Genomic DNA, 18,337 nt, shown 5'->3' with positions numbered 1-18,337 from the left:
TATTACTGGCTGAATACAGATCACAACTGCAAGTATCCATGTGATAATGGACTGACATTGGTGTTGATACCCAATTGATTGACTAATCGATCATCATCAATTGCATCAGTGACTGGTATATGCAACTGATATACACCATGTCCGAGTTTGATACATGTCGATATATGCGTGTCAATCAGCAATGCATATTTGTGGCCATTACAATTGAATGTGAGTCGAGTCGATCACTAAACCAACGAATCAATGATTGCATTCTAATTGACCAATATCGAAGCGGTTGATGGCACAATCTACATCCAACTTTGAACAAGTGTATTGCTCCGTTTGTTGTACAATGTACGACATGATCAGTTGGTGGTATCATGCAACTGACAAGTGATTGCAAGTATGACTGATAGTTACAATCAACACTGGTTGTTATCAAGTCATTGATGTATATGGAACAAACCATGTCAATGTATCAATCAACAATCCAGTAACTGTTGATGTAATACCAAACACAGTATGCAATCAATGATATGGTTGTTGACCCATTCACGATACTCGACAAATACCAACATATCAGAAAGCTTAAATTTATTCAAAATCAAAATTGGATTCATTGACAAATCATCAATCTGGATCTGGCTCATCAAATTCCAAACCATGCTTTTTCATGTAGTTTTTCAATTTATATCTGACACTATGTACTCTCTTGTTTATCTTCTTATACTCTTGTTTTAATTGCTTTTGAACGTTTGGATTGTATCTTGATCCAGATATTTCTTTTCCCATTGCTAACGTCATTTGTTGTTCGAATTCAAGGTCTACATACCTACGATATTGTTGCCATTTTTTCTCTCGTACTACTTTAAATGCTACAAGTCTTTTCTTCATGCGATTAAAGGTTCTCTGATATTTTTTGTTCAATCCAGTCACTTGATTTGGAACAGTATTAGCAGACTCATCTTGTTCCATTGGCTGTTGTTGGTCTTGACTGGGAATATTTGGATTAATTATAACAAATAGTGGTCCCCAATATTTGCCAGAAGTACTTGGACTGGGTTCATTAATTGGGTCTTGACTGGGAATATTTGGATTAATTATATCAAATAATGGTTTCCAGTATTCGTCAGAAGTACTTGGATCGGGTTGATCAATCGGTTGTTTTCGATCTCGTTTTGGAGCACCACTTGGACTGGAATCACTAATTGGCCGTTTCCGACCTTGACTGGAAGTGCTTGGACTGGGCTGATCAATCGGCTGTTGCTGATCTTTGTTGGGAATATTTAAATCAGTTGCATCTATTGGGTGTTGCTGGGTTTGTTTGGAAATACTCGAACTGGTTTTATCAGCTGGTTGTTGTTGGTATTTATCAAAAGTGTTCGGACCGACTTGATCAATTGGGTCAGAAACTTGACTGGGAGTACTTGGGATGGGCTGTTCAATTATGGGTTTTTGGTCTTGTTTGAAAATATTTGGACCAGCTACAATCACAGTTGGTCGTTGACTTTGATTAGGAATATTTGGATTAGGTTGATCCATTGGTTGTTGCCGGATTCGGTTGGGAAGACTTAAATCCATTGGTTCTTGCTGATATTCATCTGAAGTGTCTGGATTGGGCTCATTGGTTGGACCAGACACTTGACTCAAAGTGACTGATGCTTTGGGTGAACCATTGTTATCAGCCGGTATCAGTATTGCATTGGCGGTTGCTGCCGCAGTCAGTACGAATAAAATATCAACCAATTTCATCAGATTGGTCAGTGTGTTTAAACAATTAATACAAAAGTAGAGTATTGAGACTGGTGTTGATTAAAAAACTGAACATACTCGATTGTATTTGTATGTTTTATATAGCAAACCAACCCTTTTAGGTTAACCAACATCACAGGGTTACTTGATTGCTTGTAGTGAGCAACCATCAAACTAGACAGTATGCTGCTCCCTATCCACAATATCATATTGATCAATTTGATGATCATGTCGATTGAATTATGCTTTTATGACCCTTTGATCAGGTGTATTGAAAAGCACCCTTCAAGAGTGTTGTATGGCCGCAAACGCTTTGTTTTACAACCATATTCATGTAAATGGATCACTCCAGTATTCATCATGCAGTGACTGTATTCTGCATTGCAGTATACAATAGTTACTACACATTGACTGCATTGCGTGTTTGATATACAACAATCATCATATGACACACAATCAGACTATAATGTTGAATCTACACTTTGTGCACTCTTAGTAATCATACATTGTACGATCACCAAGTTTGAACCCACATTCATGTATTGTGTTTGACTGTCGATGCTGTCAATACAACTCTATACACTCATTTGTTGTGTCCATCACCATCCAACTCAATCTCACCATTTCAATCAATCTTGGTCAATGTTGATGATTTACACGCTAATTCATTATCCAATCTTGTCTGACATTATTATTGGCTTTAATCACATTTGGTTTATACAACTGCCATGAGCTGTACTACCATTATCATTGTGTATCTGAACACCAAACATTCCAATACATCAATAATACCACAGTGTAAACAGTAATACAGTTGATCAGTATTGTGGCAAGACTTTTCATTCAAGTTTGTATTTGGAAATACTCGATACTGAGCAAATGATCGATTATGTTGTACAAACGGGTTATTAGCAGTGAATGGGTAATCAACCAGACTGTTTACAATGGAATCAGACTAAATACATACAATACTGCCAATCTATGCAACAAACATGTATCGACCAAAATAACAGACATTCTAAAACCAACCCGTGATAAAGGACGGATTGGGTTGTCATATATGGCTGCATATTTACCAAACAGATTCAGACCGTACCATTATGCATGATATCACCCTGTTGTAGTTCAGTTATATCCGCAACATTGTGTCTAGTACACATCCAACCCTCGACGCGCCAGAATAAATTGAAACCACTTGCCAATAGATTCATGGCGCTGTACTAGCGTATACGCTTGGTCTGATGGTGACTAGTTGTATGCCAAACATGAGAGCATCTGGCAGTCAGCCCTAGATGTTGTGCACATTTGGTGAATACAAGTACAGTTGGATATCACGGATGGCAACAATCGATATGACAGTGGACACTATTGGACATGTACACTGCAATGTGACTGTCAGCAACCATCACCATCAGTGTGTATCATGTGTTTAAAAAGTACTCGCATGCATTGGATTCAACACCACGTTTGTGATTGGGTTTGTATTGATTTGTATTGGTGGTGTTGTTTTGCATATATCGGTAGATTGTGTGCTGATTTGAATGACATGATCATCCATTGTGGTTCATGTACCACGATGACAATCCGATCTGTTGACACGGCCAGTTTGTTGAACGACCTGCCAATCTCCAATTCAATTATAGTACAATGTCACTCATTCGGTGTAGCAGCGACAGATTGCCGAGTTTGATGTTGATCATGTTGTGACACAATCAGCAGTGTTTGACGTATACAGTCTAGATTAATCTAAAATGATTGTGCAGTCATACCAATGGAAAAGTCATGGTTTTGAAATACTGCAATAACAGGTTGTTTGATGCTGTTGTGTCCGAGTGATCCAAAACATGACCAATTGAACAATCAGTCAAATATTTGGTACAGTGACAGTATATGCTGTAGTAATGGAATGTATGTGATGATAACTATCCATAATCAGGGTGACAATTTGATACTATCTGATTATTAGATACATCGCCGCAATTGGAGAGATCATTCCAGAATATTACCGAGGTTGATTATACACTATCAACAATGCTTGTATATTGATCCACCCTACAGGGTGTTTTTGGGTTTGTTCACCCTACATGGTGTATTTGGCGTTTTCTAAATATTCATTTGGAGATTGCTGATTGTCACCCTTAAAACTGCCGTTGTTATAAAACGGCAGTCATGTATCAGATTCAATTCATTTTCATCACACTACTCGATACAATGTTGATTACTCTAGAATGCGTTATACTTGCGTTACAGGCGGTTTCTGCAGTTCGACTTGCATTAGAATCACCAATTGAAATTGACAGTCAATCAAATAATAGGCTGTCAAAACGATCACCCGTTGTGTTGGGTGGTGGTATTAACAAATGCTACACAATGAAAGTCAATGTTAATGGAGTCGGTGTATGTATCATGTCATGCCATTTATTGTAGTTTGATATCAATTTGTACCACGCTGAATCAATCTCACACTTGTTTAAAATAGTTGGGTTTACGAGTTGATTCAGCGGTTTCTGATACAATCGTACCACTTTCTAGTTCAAGCAACGATGTGAGTTTGACTCCACAACACACTCCAAGTGGGGAGCCCGTTACTATAGATTACAAAGGCAAAAAGTATAGTGGGATTAGTTCCACAGCCGATGTGACGATTCCAGGTACTGAAATAACTGACATCAATTTACCAGTAATAGCAGTTGGTATCGATCCAATGTTCAATGGAGTATTTGGGTTTGGCTATACCTTGTTGTCAAATCATCACTCACGAATCACTGCGATGGATGCTTTGTACAATGGTGGTATTATTCCCAATAACGAGGTTAGTCTTCAACTATGTCCGTATGAAATGCTTTCAGATAGCTTCATCAATATAGGAAACACGGAAATCACTGCAAAGTGTGGAACGGATGGAAGCAGTGTTGCATGGGTAAATTCACCATCAGACGATCAGTTTACTGTCAACATCAAGAGCATACTAGTCAATGACAAACGAGTGAATCTACCTGCTGGATTCCAAAAAAGGGTGAAAGATGGACGTACTTTGTACTCCGTTGTGGAAACATGTTGTACATGTATGCATTTCCCTAAAGTAGTCGTGAAAGCGTTGATCAATGCTATTGTTGGTAGTGGTGCGATCACTATCAAAAATAACATGTTTAGGCGCAAGTTCGACCAAAGAGATATTAATAACCTATTTTGGAAACACCATCTAATGGTTGAGCCCAAACTTAATATCGATTGGAGCAAGCTACCGACGCTTTCAATTGTAATGTATGCTCAAAACCCCGTAACTGTTGACAACTACAATTCCATTGTAGAGATCACACTGGGTCCTAGAGACTATATGCAAAAAATCGATTCTGAAAGATGTAAATATTTGACAATGTATGCAATATTTGTTGTTTGAATTAACCCGACTAATATACATGTTGAATTGTAGACCTGTTTGCTGTAACAGTTGGTTCAAATTACAATGCAGCTCTTTGTATACCATTTATGACTCGACTTACAATGATATTTGATCGAGCACATAAACGCGTTGGGTTTGGTCCTGGATGTGGATGCGAAGTCTCGACTGATGGATATCCTATTATTTCAAACAGTGATCAAGTACTCTGGTCACCATCACAGTAAGTTGTTTAATATTGATGTGTGGGTATGTAGATTGATACTGATCATGCATTTGATGTATGCTGTTAGATTGCCTGAACAACCAAGTACTTCAAGTTCAGATGGCAGATCTACTCTCGGAAGATTGTTGTCGCGACTTGGTAGTAGGCGGTCAAAGCCTAATTACGAGAAATTTGAGGACTAAGTAGATATATCAATAAAACTGGTTATTTGTTGAATGAGTGATGACCATGATTATTTTATAGTTGGTATGATGTACATCGGGACTCTTGGTGTTAATAATCAACTACGACTGATCAAGCAGTCTTGCCTGAACACTCAGCACACTGTCAAGAATCACGCAACAACTCTCAATAAACTCGACTGAATACAATTCATTAGTGACAAGCTGATATTATATGTATTTTTAATGTGGTGTGTCCATGTTTGATTGTGTGATATGTTCAAGCCGTGCATGTATTGGATCAGTCCAGTGTGTATTGTAGTTGTTTGATACACGATGATCACGCATACTATTGTATTGGTAATACATGGCATGGATTGAATACACATCATGATCGCATAGCTCGATCACGATCCAATTGACATGAACAGTCAAGTCGTGTAGTTTGGGTTCAGCTTGACACATTTGTATTGTCAATCTCGGACAAAACATCAAAAGTGAATCAAGGTCAACTGGAACAACCAACAGACTGGATCTAGTATGTGTAGTCGCACTGGGTTGCATATACTGATTACAGTAAACAACTCGAGTGTCATTTTACTGATTATGGTTAAGGTTATGGGGACATGCCAGTGTTTGATACATACAGCATTACAATGATGGGTCGGCAACAATGTGGTGGAACTGGATGTGCAATACCAAAACCATGTCAAGAATACGTGATATAACGACAACTTGCAGCCATATTGATGTAAATGGACCACTAAATAACAGTGTTGGTGTGTAATAAACAGTTGCATTACTGACATGTGTCATGATTGTTGTTGAACTAGATTGCGATCGTATCCGTGATTCAGAATACAACAAATGTGTGTACAGAGTTGTATTGCAACATTGACAGTCAAACACAATACATGAATGTGGGTTCAAACTTGGTGACCATACAATGTATGATTACTAAAAGTGCACAGAGTGTAGATTCAACACTATAGTCTGATTGTGTGTCATATGATGGTTGTTGTATATCAAACACGCAATGCAGTCAATGTGTAATAGCCATTGTATATTGCAATGCAGAATACAGTCATTACATGATGAATACTGGAGTGAACCATTATACATGAATATGGTTGTAAAAAGGAGCGTTTGCGGTTACACGACACTCATAAGGGTGCTTTTCAATATACTTGATCAAAGGGTCGTAAAAGCATAATTCAATTGACATTATCATCAAATTGATCAATATGATATTGTGATTAGGGAGCACCACACTGTCTAGTTTGATGGTTGCTCACCACAAGCAATCAAGTAGCCCTGTGTTGTTGGTTAATCTAAAAGGGTTAGGGTTGGTTTGCTATACAAAACATACAAGTACAATCGAGTATGTTCAGTCTTATAATCAACACCAGTTTCAACACTCTACTTTTGTATTAATTGTTTAAACACACTGACCAATCTGATGAAATTGGTTGATATTTTATTCGTACTGACTGCGGCAGCAACCGCCAATGCAATACTTCCTCCAGCTGATAAAGATGGTTCACCCAAAGCATCAAGAACTTTGAGTCAAGTGTTTGGTCCAACCAATGAACCTGATCCAAAGATTCTCGAAGAAGACTGGCAAAGCCTAATGGATGAAATTAATTCAAGCATTCTCGACGAAAACTGGCAAAACATATTTGATCCGATTGATCCAAGCACCTCTGATCAAGAACAGCAACAATCAATTGATGTAGCCGGTCCAAGTATTCCCAAACGAGGTCGAAAACGGCTAATAGATGTAGTTGATACAATCACTTCTTATCAAGACTGGAAACAACCAATTGATCAACCCAGTTCAAGCACTTCCAGTCAAGTATCTGGTCCAACTGATAAACCCGATTCAAATACCCCAAAAAACTGGAAAGAATTATTTGATAAAATTAATTTAAATATTCCCAAAGACTGGCGACACCCAATGGATGTAACCAATCCAAGCACTTCCAAAAGAGGTCGAAAAAAATTGATGAATCAACCTAGTTCAAGTACTCACAGCCAAGTATCTGGCCCAATTGATGTAACCAATCCAAGCACTTCCAAACGAGGTCGAAAAAAATTGATGAATCAACCTAGTTCAAGTACTCCCAGCCAAGTATCTGGTCCAATTGATGTAACCAATCCAAGCACTTTCAAACGAGGTCGGAAAAAATTGATGAATCAACCTAGTTCAAGTACTTCCAAACGAGGTCGGAAACGTCCAGTTGACAAAGTCAAACCTGTTACAAATCAAATGATTGTATTAAACAAAAAAGATCAGAAAACCTTTGATAGCCTAAAGAAAAGAATGGAAGATTTCGAAAAAATACTAAAAGAAAAACGTCGAGCTTACTTTGAATATGCAACCTTTAAATCAGGACAAAGATTAGCGTTAACAATAGGAAAAGAGAGATTTGAATCAAAGTACAGCCTAGAGGTTCAAAAGCAACTCAAAAAAGAGTATCAAAATGCACATAAACGATTAGAATATACCAGGAAAAAACTAAAAAGATTTATGGAAGAGCATGATTTGGATTGATGACTTGTCAATCAATTTGATTTTGAATAAATTTAAGCTTTCTCGTGTTGATATTTGTCTATTATTGTGAATGGATCAACAACCATATTATTGATTGAATACTGTGTTGGGTATTGCATCAACAGTTATTGGATTGTTGATTGATACATTGACATGGTTTGTTCCATATGCATCAATGACCTGATAACAACCAGTGTTGATTATACGTGTAACTATCAGTCATACTTGCAATCACTTGTCAGTTGTATGGTTGCATGATACCATCGACTGATCATGTCGTGTATTGTACAACAAACGGAGTAATGCACTTGTTCAAGATCGGATGTAGATTGCAACATCAACTGGTTTGATATTGGTCAATTAGTGTTGTCAGTGTGCAATGCAATATATGCGGTGTTTATGCAGCATGGCATTTGTAGTGGTGTATTGACAGCCGTATTCATCATGCAGTGACTTTGATTTGGAATATACAATGGCTACATATCCGGTTGACTGCCACTACATATTGACTGCATTACGTGTTCAATATACAACGATCATACATTGTACGATCACCAAGTTTGAACCCACATTCATGTATTGTGTTGGACTGTCAATGTTGTCAGTACAACTCTGCACACACATTTATTGTATTCTGAATCACGGATACGATCACGATCTAATTCAACAACAATCATGGCACATGTCAGTAATGCAACCATGCATGTCAATCACCACCAACAACACCACTGTATTGTCAACCATGACATGACACTGACTGTTTATTACACACCAACACTGTTGGTGTTCCGTTTACATGACTAGACTGCAAGTTGTCGTATTTGTTTCTGTAGATTTGAAATTGTTAGTAATCGAGTTTTGACATTCAATTCGTGCTGTTTTTGTATATTTTTGTATATTGCTGGACATTCAACTCAACGTCTTGTTCCAAAGTAGACATGTGTTTGATGTCATGTTTGTATAATCGAAACAGGAATCCAGTTTGCCAACTAAACGCTGCAAGACTCTTGACAACCAGTCATGTACAGTATTGAGTCGGATGTTCATACTATTGATAGCATGACAATTGACAGTTCAAGAGTTCTGTTGAAGCTTTTCTAATCATTGGCAATACTTTGAGTTTGCGTATTGAAAGTATTACAGTTGGCATAAAGTATTGATACTGCTGATATGACCATCAATCCATACTGCATTGAACAGGACTGCAACACAGTATCATATCACTAGATCAAGTGTTGAGGCAGAGTCGTTTGAAGGATTTTACCATTAATATTTGACCAGCTGTTGTGTGGATAAACTGTTACCCTATACTGACCGTAACCTGAAACCAACTGAATATGCAACTCATTTCAATATATTCTTTAGTAAATGGGTCAGGGTTAGCAGCCCTTGACTATGAGTCATGTTTCATTCAATGGTTGAAAGGCTGTGCATAAAAGAGTTTACACATGAGTATCTGTGCTATATATACCTAAATGGCGGTCAGGTTGTTGCTGTGTAAGCTTGTATATCCCTTATGCATTGAGTATGTTTTTAACCACCATAAAAGCATAGTGCATATCCACAACTGGCTCATTCATTACCAAGAATTGTCCTACTAATCGACAGGATTTATCACATTCATTCTCGTCAACAGGATGAAATTCATATCGACTATTGTGTTGTTGCTATTGTCAGTGACAGTCAGTGCAGTAGTCATTGATCGTCCGTCTGCCAGCGAATCAGAATCTGTAAAAGAATGTTCAATACACATGCAGCAACACACTGGTATTTGCGCTTCAACTGGAACAGAGCAACAATCAACTGAATCCAATCATGGTGTAGCTCAGTCGACTGTAGATCCTGATGATTCAGACAGTTCTGTTGAAGAGTCCAATGAATCATCGTCATCCTCTCAGTCCAAACAGTCAGATGATGATATATTTGACAACACACCATGCGACGACGCATTCCCTCTCCCTAAAAGCTATGTCCCAGAGAATGAACGGTATATTCCCACACCTCAGCAAAGATTGTCTAGAGTCGAGGGTTATTTGAAGCTAGAAAATATGGAAATTCCAGAAAGTGTTGGAGACGGATATCCGCACAAGATGAACGCCAAGACAAAGGAAAGAATACTAGAAGTTAAACGAAGGATACGTGGGCGTAAAATGAGCTCATCTGATAAAAAAAAGTTTGAAAGATTTGCAGCAGGAAGATTATGGGTGTGTCGCAGGTTTGCTCTTGAACCTCCTGAAGAAGAATCGATAAGCGTTGTATCTGAACCTACTCCAGAATTAAAATCCATCTTGAAACCCGGATCTACTTTTAAACCCCACGGCTCAAAACACGATCATTCTAAAAAACATCAGCAAAAGTCAAGTCACGATGTTGGTTCAAGGGAAGCTAAAGTACACTTTAAACCTGAGACTAGAATTCTTAGATATCTAAGTGAATCTAGCGCAACTCAAGAATATGATCTTCAACTTCTTCCACCAGAATCAAGGTTTGATAGACTCAAACGACAAATGCTAGAACTCATTGGATATAAAAAGTCTACTTGAATATTTCTACACAAACATCAGAACTAAAAGTGCATGGTAAATCAATGTTTGGATAATAAACTGCTTGGTAATTCAATTTCATTGTAAAACTGGAATCACGCTATCAACAACCTTGTTTAGAATATGTTGTACTGCAGTGTGTATATATGATTTATACTGTCAATTTGCATTTGTCATGTAAGCATTCAGTCTTGTTTGTCCAATAAACACCTTGCATTGTCACCACCATTTCAATGTAATAGTATGCTTGAATTGATCATATTGCACCAATCAGCTACTGTGCACTGAATGTATCAAATGGTGTCATGAAATGGTGGATAATATTCATAATTGAAGTATTGGCAGTCAGTGATTGAATGATACGATAGAATACCGCTGATCACTTTGTTGGTGACCAGTATCACATGTGGTCAATATCAATATGTTGCACAACAGTCATTCAAACAGGTTGGAGCATGCCATATTGTAGCAATGCAATCAAATTGGTACAACATATGTCAACATACATGTAGTGTAGTGTATTATACACTAGTAGTGATGATTCAACCAACGACATGCATGGTTGTAATATTATACGTGAAACCACATGCTCATGTCCATGTCTATGGTTATGGTGATATACAGCATTACAATGATGGGTCAGCAGCAATGTGATGGAACTGGATGTGCAATACCAAAACCATGCTCAGAATACGTGATATAACAACAACTTGCAGCCATATTGATGTAAATGGACCACCAAATAACAGTGTTGGTGTGTGATAAACAGTTGCATTACTGACATGTGTCATGATTGTTGTTGAACTAGATTGCGATCGTATCCGTGATTCAGAATACAACAAATGTGTGTACAGAGTTGTATTGACAACATTGACAGTCAAACACAATACATGAATGTGGGTTCAAACTTGGTGATCGTACAATGTATGATTACTAAGAGTGCACAAAGTGTAGATTCAACACTATAGTATGATTGTGTGTCATGATGATAGTCGTTGTATATCAAACACACAATGCAGTCAATGTGTAGTAACCATTGTATATTGCAGCACATAATACAGTCATTGCACAATGAATACGGTTGTAAATCAAAGCGTTTGCGGTTAAACAACACACTCATGAAGGGTGCTTTTCAACATACCTGATAAAAGGGTCGTAAAAGCATAATCCAATCGACACGATCATCAACTCAATTAATGTGATATTATGATTAGGGAGCAGCATACTGTCTAGTTTAATAGTAAACCACTACAAGAAATCAAGTAACCCTGTATTGCTGGTTAACCTAAAAGGGTTAGGGTTGGTTTGCTATACAAAACATACAAGTACAATCGAGTATGTTCAGTCTTATAATCAACACCAGTTTCAACACTCTACTTTTGTATTAATTGTTTAAACACACTGACCAATCTGATGAAATTGGTTGATATTTTACTTGTACTGACTGCGGCAGCAACCGCCAATGCAATACTTCCTCCAGCTGATAAAGATGGTTCACCCAAAGCATCAAGAACTTTGAGTCAAGTGTCTGGCCCAACCAGTGAACCCGATCCAAAGATTCTCGAAGAAGACTGGCAAAGCCTAATGGATGAAATTAATTCAAGAATTGTCAAAGAAAACTGGCAAAACATATTTGACCCGATTGATCCAAGCACTTTCAATCAAGATCAGCAACAACCAATATATATAGCTAGTCCGAGCACTCCCAAACGAAGTCGAAAACGGCCGATTGATCAACCCAGTTCAAGCATTTCCAAATATGATCAGCAACAATCGATAAATCAACCCGGCCCGAGTGCTTCAAAACAAAGTCGGAAACAATCAACTGATGAACCCGGTCCAAGCATTCCTGACAAAAACTGGCAACGCTTAATAGATGAAATCAATTCAGACGCTTTTGAAAGCTGGCAAGAACTGTTTGATATAGCTGGTTTAAATACTCTCAGTCAAGATCAACAGCATACAATGGATCAATCCAATCCAAGTACTTCCGGTCAAACCCAGCAACACTCAATGAATGCAATTGATTTAAGCATTTTTGACGAAAGCTGGCAACAATCAATGGACCAATCCAGCCCAAACACTCCCAAACGAGGTCGAAAACGGCCAATTGATCAACCCAATTCAAGTACTTTTAGACAAGATCAGCAACAACCAATGGGACAAGGCGAGTCTGCTAATACTAGTCCAAATCAAGCGACTGGATTAAAAGAAAGATATCAAAGAACTTTTGATCGTATAAAGAAAAGACTCGAGTTTTCTAAAGTAATACGAAACAAAAAACGTAAAGAATATTATGAATCTATGGGTCTTAAATTCAAGCAATGGTCAGCATTATCAATAGGTAAAAGCATACATGGATCAAAGTACAATCCAGACACTGAAAAGAAGTTGAAACAAGAGTATGTAGCAGCAAGGATAAAAGTAGCCAGTGTCAGATATGATTTGAAAGCATTTACGAAAAAGCATGGTTTGAAATATGAAGAGCCGGAATCAGATTCAGATTCAGATTGATGATGTGTCGATGAATTTGATTTTGAATAAATTTAAACTTTCTGATGTATTGGTGCTTGTCGAGTATTGTGAATGGGTCAACAACCATATCATTGATTGTGTATTGTGTTGGGTATTACATCAATAACCTGATAACAACCAGTGTTGATTATACGTGTAACTATCAGCCATACTTGCATGATACCACCAACTGGCCATGTCGTGTATTGTACAACAAACGGAGCAATACACTTGTTCAAGTCGGATGTAGATTGCAACATCAACTGGTTTGATATTGGTCAATTAGTGTTGTCAGTGTGCAATGTAATATATGCGGTGTTTATGCAGCATGGCATTTGTAGTGGTGTGTCATGGACTTTTGTTTAATTTCTTTCTTCCAATGATCGACATGCAAACAACAGTTACATTACTGACATGTGCCATCATTGTTGTTAAACTAGATCGTGATCGTATCCGTGATTCAGAATACAACAGAAACAACAAACACTGGTTCAAGACTACTTTAGTTCAAAATTATAGTTTGTGAGCATTATTGCATTGGTAATACATGGTATTGATTGAATACATATGATCCAAGTGTATCAATCATGGTATGCATTGTTTGAATCCATCACTGTATATCTGGATGATCATGTCGACACTGAATGTGCGATATCAACAGTTGGAATATGGTATACTGCTGCAAATACCATGATTATCACACTCCATTAGTATGTCTGATCATATTGCACCAATCAACCACTATACGATCAGTCAGACTATTGATGCAACCATTTTGACACCACAATCAACGAGTCAAATCAGTCAAATTGATCGAGTTGGTCGGATCTGATATCAACACACATGACTATTGTTGGTATTGGTGTTGCATGTGTCAATACGACATGACAAGCAATATCATATTGACACAATACACACATGCATGCCAACATCATCAATGTGTACAACTATGCAATATACAATCAACTGTATCGTATTGTATTGGAAGTACAAGTGTCAATATACAATATGATATCATGCCAACCAAGACTGTGTACAATGATCAGATATAATGCAATATCCAGTATCAATTATATTGTATTGTATTGTATTTTATTCAAACAAAAATACAATAAACACGGTTGAAACCAGTTCAGATTAACATTTCGATCAATCGGATGAATCACCCTTTTTGGGTCGATTCCTGCGTGATCCGAGGTTATTTCTAATGTTAGAAAGGCTCGATGTGTACTGGATGATGTTTGGGTGGGTTAAATTGTAGGCTTTTTGCTTGATGATGATGAACTTTTATGATGTTGTGATTGATTCTGGGTCTCACTAGTAGAGGCTTGCTCAGATCCTGGCTGTTGGTTTGGTACAGAATTGCCAAGCGTGCTGACGAGTTTCATAAACTCGGGAGTTGATTCCAAAAGTCCCGTGTAGTAACCGGCTGATTGATACAGATTTTCCCCAAACAAGTACTGCAAGAGTTGCGTTTGAATTTTACCTAATTTTATGCCAAGATTAACATAATCAGAATTTAGCAGCTTCATTGTAATTCTATGGAGACTTTTTCGTTCTTGTTTAAGATTCTGTCGAAGTTTCTTGAGTTTGCTCTTGTGCTTTGAACCATTCTTGCTACTCCCAGATTCATTTATCAACTCCTGAATTTCTTTACCCAGCTGTTCTACCAATTTTTTTTGAGAAAGTCTTTCAAGTTGTAGCGAGTCATGCATTTCCTTTGCATTGTTACGACTTTTCTTCGTCTGTGCGTACTCTTTGATTAAATCCATACCCTCCTCTGGAAGGTTGCTAAAATCAATTGAGGGTGTAGTTTGTGCACTGGGAATGATGGTTGAAGTGCTAGCTTCAGCACTTGTAGTTGTACTGGGATTGACTGGATTGGCTGTAGTAACCGAGCAAACAGCCAATATCGATGACAATACAACAATTGATAGTTTCATTATACTGGTTTGGTCGAGCAAGTTTTAATGGTTGTTATTTGACACGTCGGCTTTGGATCGTATTTATATCCACTACTGGACGGATAATATTAAAAGCACGTTCCTTGGATGGCCGTCCTAAGGGATTTGTGTTGCCAGGGTTAACGATGATTTGTCATCAATGTCCAACTTTTAAGGGATATCCATTTATATGGTGATCCGCAATTCTTGATCAAACTACTGTTTGACTATACATTCGAGTATCATATGGCTGATTATGCAGTTTTACACCCTTATTCACCCTAAAAAGGACTAGTGTGCCACAATATAGGAAACGAGTACAAACCAAGACTATATGCAACTGATCTAACATCCAGTTGTTGGATGGTCATCAATATGTGTTGTGGTTGGCATGATTCAAACATGTGGTTTAGTGATACTTTGCATTCAACTCGACACGATCAATCATCACTGCACATTGTCCAGTAATTCAATCAATCAACTGAATCAATACAATGCAATTCATGTTGCAATCACAATGTCACATTGATGATCAATGACTTGCAACTGTTGTGTTGGCATTGCATGTTGTGTGTTACTATATCAACATCGATTGTCACTGTATAGTTGTATCAACCACACATCATGATCATATGTCATGATTGACTCGTATTCTGGATTGATGCACTCATTCCACTCCATTCCATTCCATCACTCGAACACAAACATCGTATGACTTGTTGATTGCTAATACCCATATTGATCGAATACACACTACATGACACATGTCAGGTTAGCATATACATTCCACTATATAGCACATCATGTTGCTGATACCACGCATTGTGATTCAACAGTCAATCTGTATTCGAGTTCAACTACAATTGATCGTGTCAATCATAATATACACGACCAATTGTAGTCGAGTTGATCCGACTGAATAGAGTCCGAGTCATCATGTTCATATCAAACCATTGCAAACCATGACAAGTCTATTGTACAACTCCACTCGTGTTGATTACAACATGCTATTCAGAAATGTATCATATTGTCCTGTAATGACTGTACATGATTGTACATGGTTGTTTGCAGCCAGTAGCTCCGTTGATTGATATCCACAATATGATCCAGTAGTCGTCCAGATTGTGTGTTGTATTTGGTGTGTTGGGTGATGATATCAACCTGTAGTCAAGGTTTGACTATCTGAACATGTCGGTGACTTTTTACCAACTGTGTGCAACTCGATGTCCAATATCGAGTCATGTCATTGGTCAATTGATTGGTTCAATTCATCAGTGGGTTTGCTGGATCCATGTGGTGTGCAGCACTTTCAAGAGTATGTTGAATCTGTTGCAGTATTGGAACTTTGTAAACGGATCAACATACTAACCTGAGCATGACTGTGGTGGTTATTGCAGTCGAGTCGTAAAGCTTATTCTGGCAATCATTGATGGTTTCAACAATCATTTGAATAATCGTTTGAATGTCAGGTTATGGTATTCTGATTGACAACTCGACTCGAATACAACTTTGATTTGGACAATTACTGATCAATGGATTGGACAATGAACTAGCAATCAATCAACACATTGACAGATTTGTCATCCCAAATGGAAACAACGACAATCCAGTTGTAATCCATATTGAGCCTTGAATTCAAACAGTCGTGAATCAAATCATTAATAAACTACAAAAACAGTCCAATATGCCAACTCGCATTTATCCATGACTCGATATGTGATGTTCAAATGTCTAATATTCAGACTGTGCTGATTGCAATTGTGGTTGTAATTGTGGTTGTGTGTAAATATCAATCCAATACTCGATTCAATACTTGATTCAACTTGAACATGTACAGTTTTGTAGTAATCCATTTGATCACATTGACAGAATCAAGCAATGATTTGATTCAACAACACCAAATGATGCATCCATATCACTTGTATCAATCAATTGTACACAATCAGTCAATATAATCAACAGTCACTGTCATGATTGACATGATTCATTCAATCAAGTTCCTTTGCAAGAATATGGTCATGGTGTTTCGACTCGTTTGACAGGTGGATCTTTGGCGCCTTTGTGCATGTCGGGCCATGAAACTAGAGGTATGAGCAAAGGTTGGTCCGACATATTTGCCATGATTGTAACAGCCAAAGAATCCGACAAAGCCGACACGCCAGTTATCCTTGGAGCGTATATTATTAATAAACTCAAAGGTATTCGCTCGCATCCTTACACTACGGACATGAAAATCAACCCTTTGACATATGGCGACCTTAAAACCCGCACAGAGCTGCACGAGGCTGGTGAGGTGTGGGCAGCCATGCTTTGGGAAGTTTACTGGAACTTGGTCACCAAGAGTGGATTTTCTACCAATCTCTACGATGCCAAGGGCAAGGCTGGCAACATTGTTGCTATGCAGAATGTGATGGGTGGATTGATGCATCAGCCATGCAGTCCTAGCTTGGTCAATGCTCGTGATGCCATTATTGCGTCCGATGCAGCCTATTATAATGGGGCCAACAAGTGCGAGATTTGGAAGGGATTCGCCAAACGTGGTCTGGGAGTAAATGCAGCAGATTACACAAACGATTTCTCTGTTCCAGCAGAATGTAGTAGCGGTTCACCTCCACCTTTGACCACTACTCGTGGTCCTAAACCTACTTCTGGATGCACTCGCATGGACATTTGCTGCATCTATGTTGGAAAAAGCTGTGACCAAGACTAAATGCTCAAGTTTGGTAATGGCTTTTACAATTTATTAAATGAAAGTATATTGTAAAAATGTAAACAGTTTGTATTGGTATTGGTAATGATTATTTGGTTAGTGTTAATGGACTAATAGTATACTGTCATCTGGAAGTCAGTCTACACTTTCAGGCACGACATTATCATTCGTGTAGTGCAAGTTGGTTTACAGTTTATTAAAAACAAGCTGATTTTTACAAATGATCGAGATTGATTCATGGCAGTTAAACATCACTATTCAAACACATACAACAATCTTGTTTGAATCTAATAATCTAATTTTATTATTATTAATTTAAGATCATCATTTGGGCTTGGAATCTGTTACTTTCCCATCATTTTCCCAAAAGTTGTAGGAGGTTGCACTCTCTTTTGTTGCATGCGTAGAGCTTTGGCAGCTTGCTTTTGTGCCATGAGCTGATCCTTGACAGCTTGCTTTTGTTGCATGAGCTCAGCTTTGGCAGCTTGCTTTTGTGCCATGAGCTGATCTTTGGCAGCTTTCTTTTGATCTATGCGCTCATCTTTGGCAGCT

General features: G+C 38.0%; 6 protein-coding genes across 6 annotated transcripts; 4 read left to right on the top strand and 2 right to left on the bottom strand.

Annotated features, from left to right (window-relative positions):
- Nucleotides 1-612: 612 nt before the first annotated feature.
- BATDEDRAFT_92307 (uncharacterized protein) lies at nt 613-1,734 on the bottom strand (the record flags this gene model as incomplete). The annotated part of the gene is made up of 1 exon (XM_006682442.1): nt 613-1,734. One exon carries the CDS (start codon nt 1,732-1,734, stop codon nt 613-615), a length of 1,122 nt encoding a protein of 373 aa, XP_006682505.1.
- Nucleotides 1,735-3,945: 2,211 nt separating this feature from the next.
- BATDEDRAFT_28166 (uncharacterized protein) lies at nt 3,946-5,542 on the top strand (the record flags this gene model as incomplete). The annotated part of the gene is made up of 4 exons (XM_006682363.1): nt 3,946-4,131; nt 4,214-5,096; nt 5,168-5,357; nt 5,392-5,542. 4 exons carry the CDS (start codon nt 3,946-3,948, stop codon nt 5,540-5,542), a joined length of 1,410 nt encoding a protein of 469 aa, XP_006682426.1.
- A 1,438-nt stretch (nt 5,543-6,980) lies between these two features.
- On the top strand, nt 6,981-8,075 carry BATDEDRAFT_92204 (uncharacterized protein; the record flags this gene model as incomplete). The annotated part of the gene is made up of 1 exon (XM_006682485.1): nt 6,981-8,075. The coding sequence occupies one exon, from the start codon at nt 6,981-6,983 to the stop codon at nt 8,073-8,075; it is 1,095 nt and encodes a 364-aa protein (XP_006682548.1).
- A 1,637-nt stretch (nt 8,076-9,712) lies between these two features.
- On the top strand, nt 9,713-10,618 carry BATDEDRAFT_28165 (uncharacterized protein; the record flags this gene model as incomplete). Its single annotated transcript, XM_006682362.1, has 1 exon — nt 9,713-10,618. The coding sequence occupies one exon, from the start codon at nt 9,713-9,715 to the stop codon at nt 10,616-10,618; it is 906 nt and encodes a 301-aa protein (XP_006682425.1).
- A 3,764-nt stretch (nt 10,619-14,382) lies between these two features.
- Nucleotides 14,383-15,075, bottom strand: BATDEDRAFT_92306 (uncharacterized protein; the record flags this gene model as incomplete). The annotated part of the gene is made up of 1 exon (XM_006682441.1): nt 14,383-15,075. The coding sequence occupies one exon, from the start codon at nt 15,073-15,075 to the stop codon at nt 14,383-14,385; it is 693 nt and encodes a 230-aa protein (XP_006682504.1).
- A 1,996-nt stretch (nt 15,076-17,071) lies between these two features.
- On the top strand, nt 17,072-17,632 carry BATDEDRAFT_5365 (uncharacterized protein; the record flags this gene model as incomplete). Its single annotated transcript, XM_006682274.1, has 1 exon — nt 17,072-17,632. A coding segment is annotated over one exon (561 nt), but the record flags the coding sequence as incomplete, so codon positions are not given.
- Between the last annotated feature and the right edge of the window lie 705 nt (nt 17,633-18,337).

This window comes from Batrachochytrium dendrobatidis (assembly GCF_000203795.2).
Source record: "Batrachochytrium dendrobatidis JAM81 unplaced genomic scaffold BATDEscaffold_16, whole genome shotgun sequence".
Classification (NCBI taxonomy): Eukaryota; Fungi; Chytridiomycota; class Chytridiomycetes; order Rhizophydiales; genus Batrachochytrium; species Batrachochytrium dendrobatidis.
The sequence above is the reverse complement of the archived record's forward strand: the minus strand, read 5'-3'. Positions and strand labels throughout refer to the sequence as shown.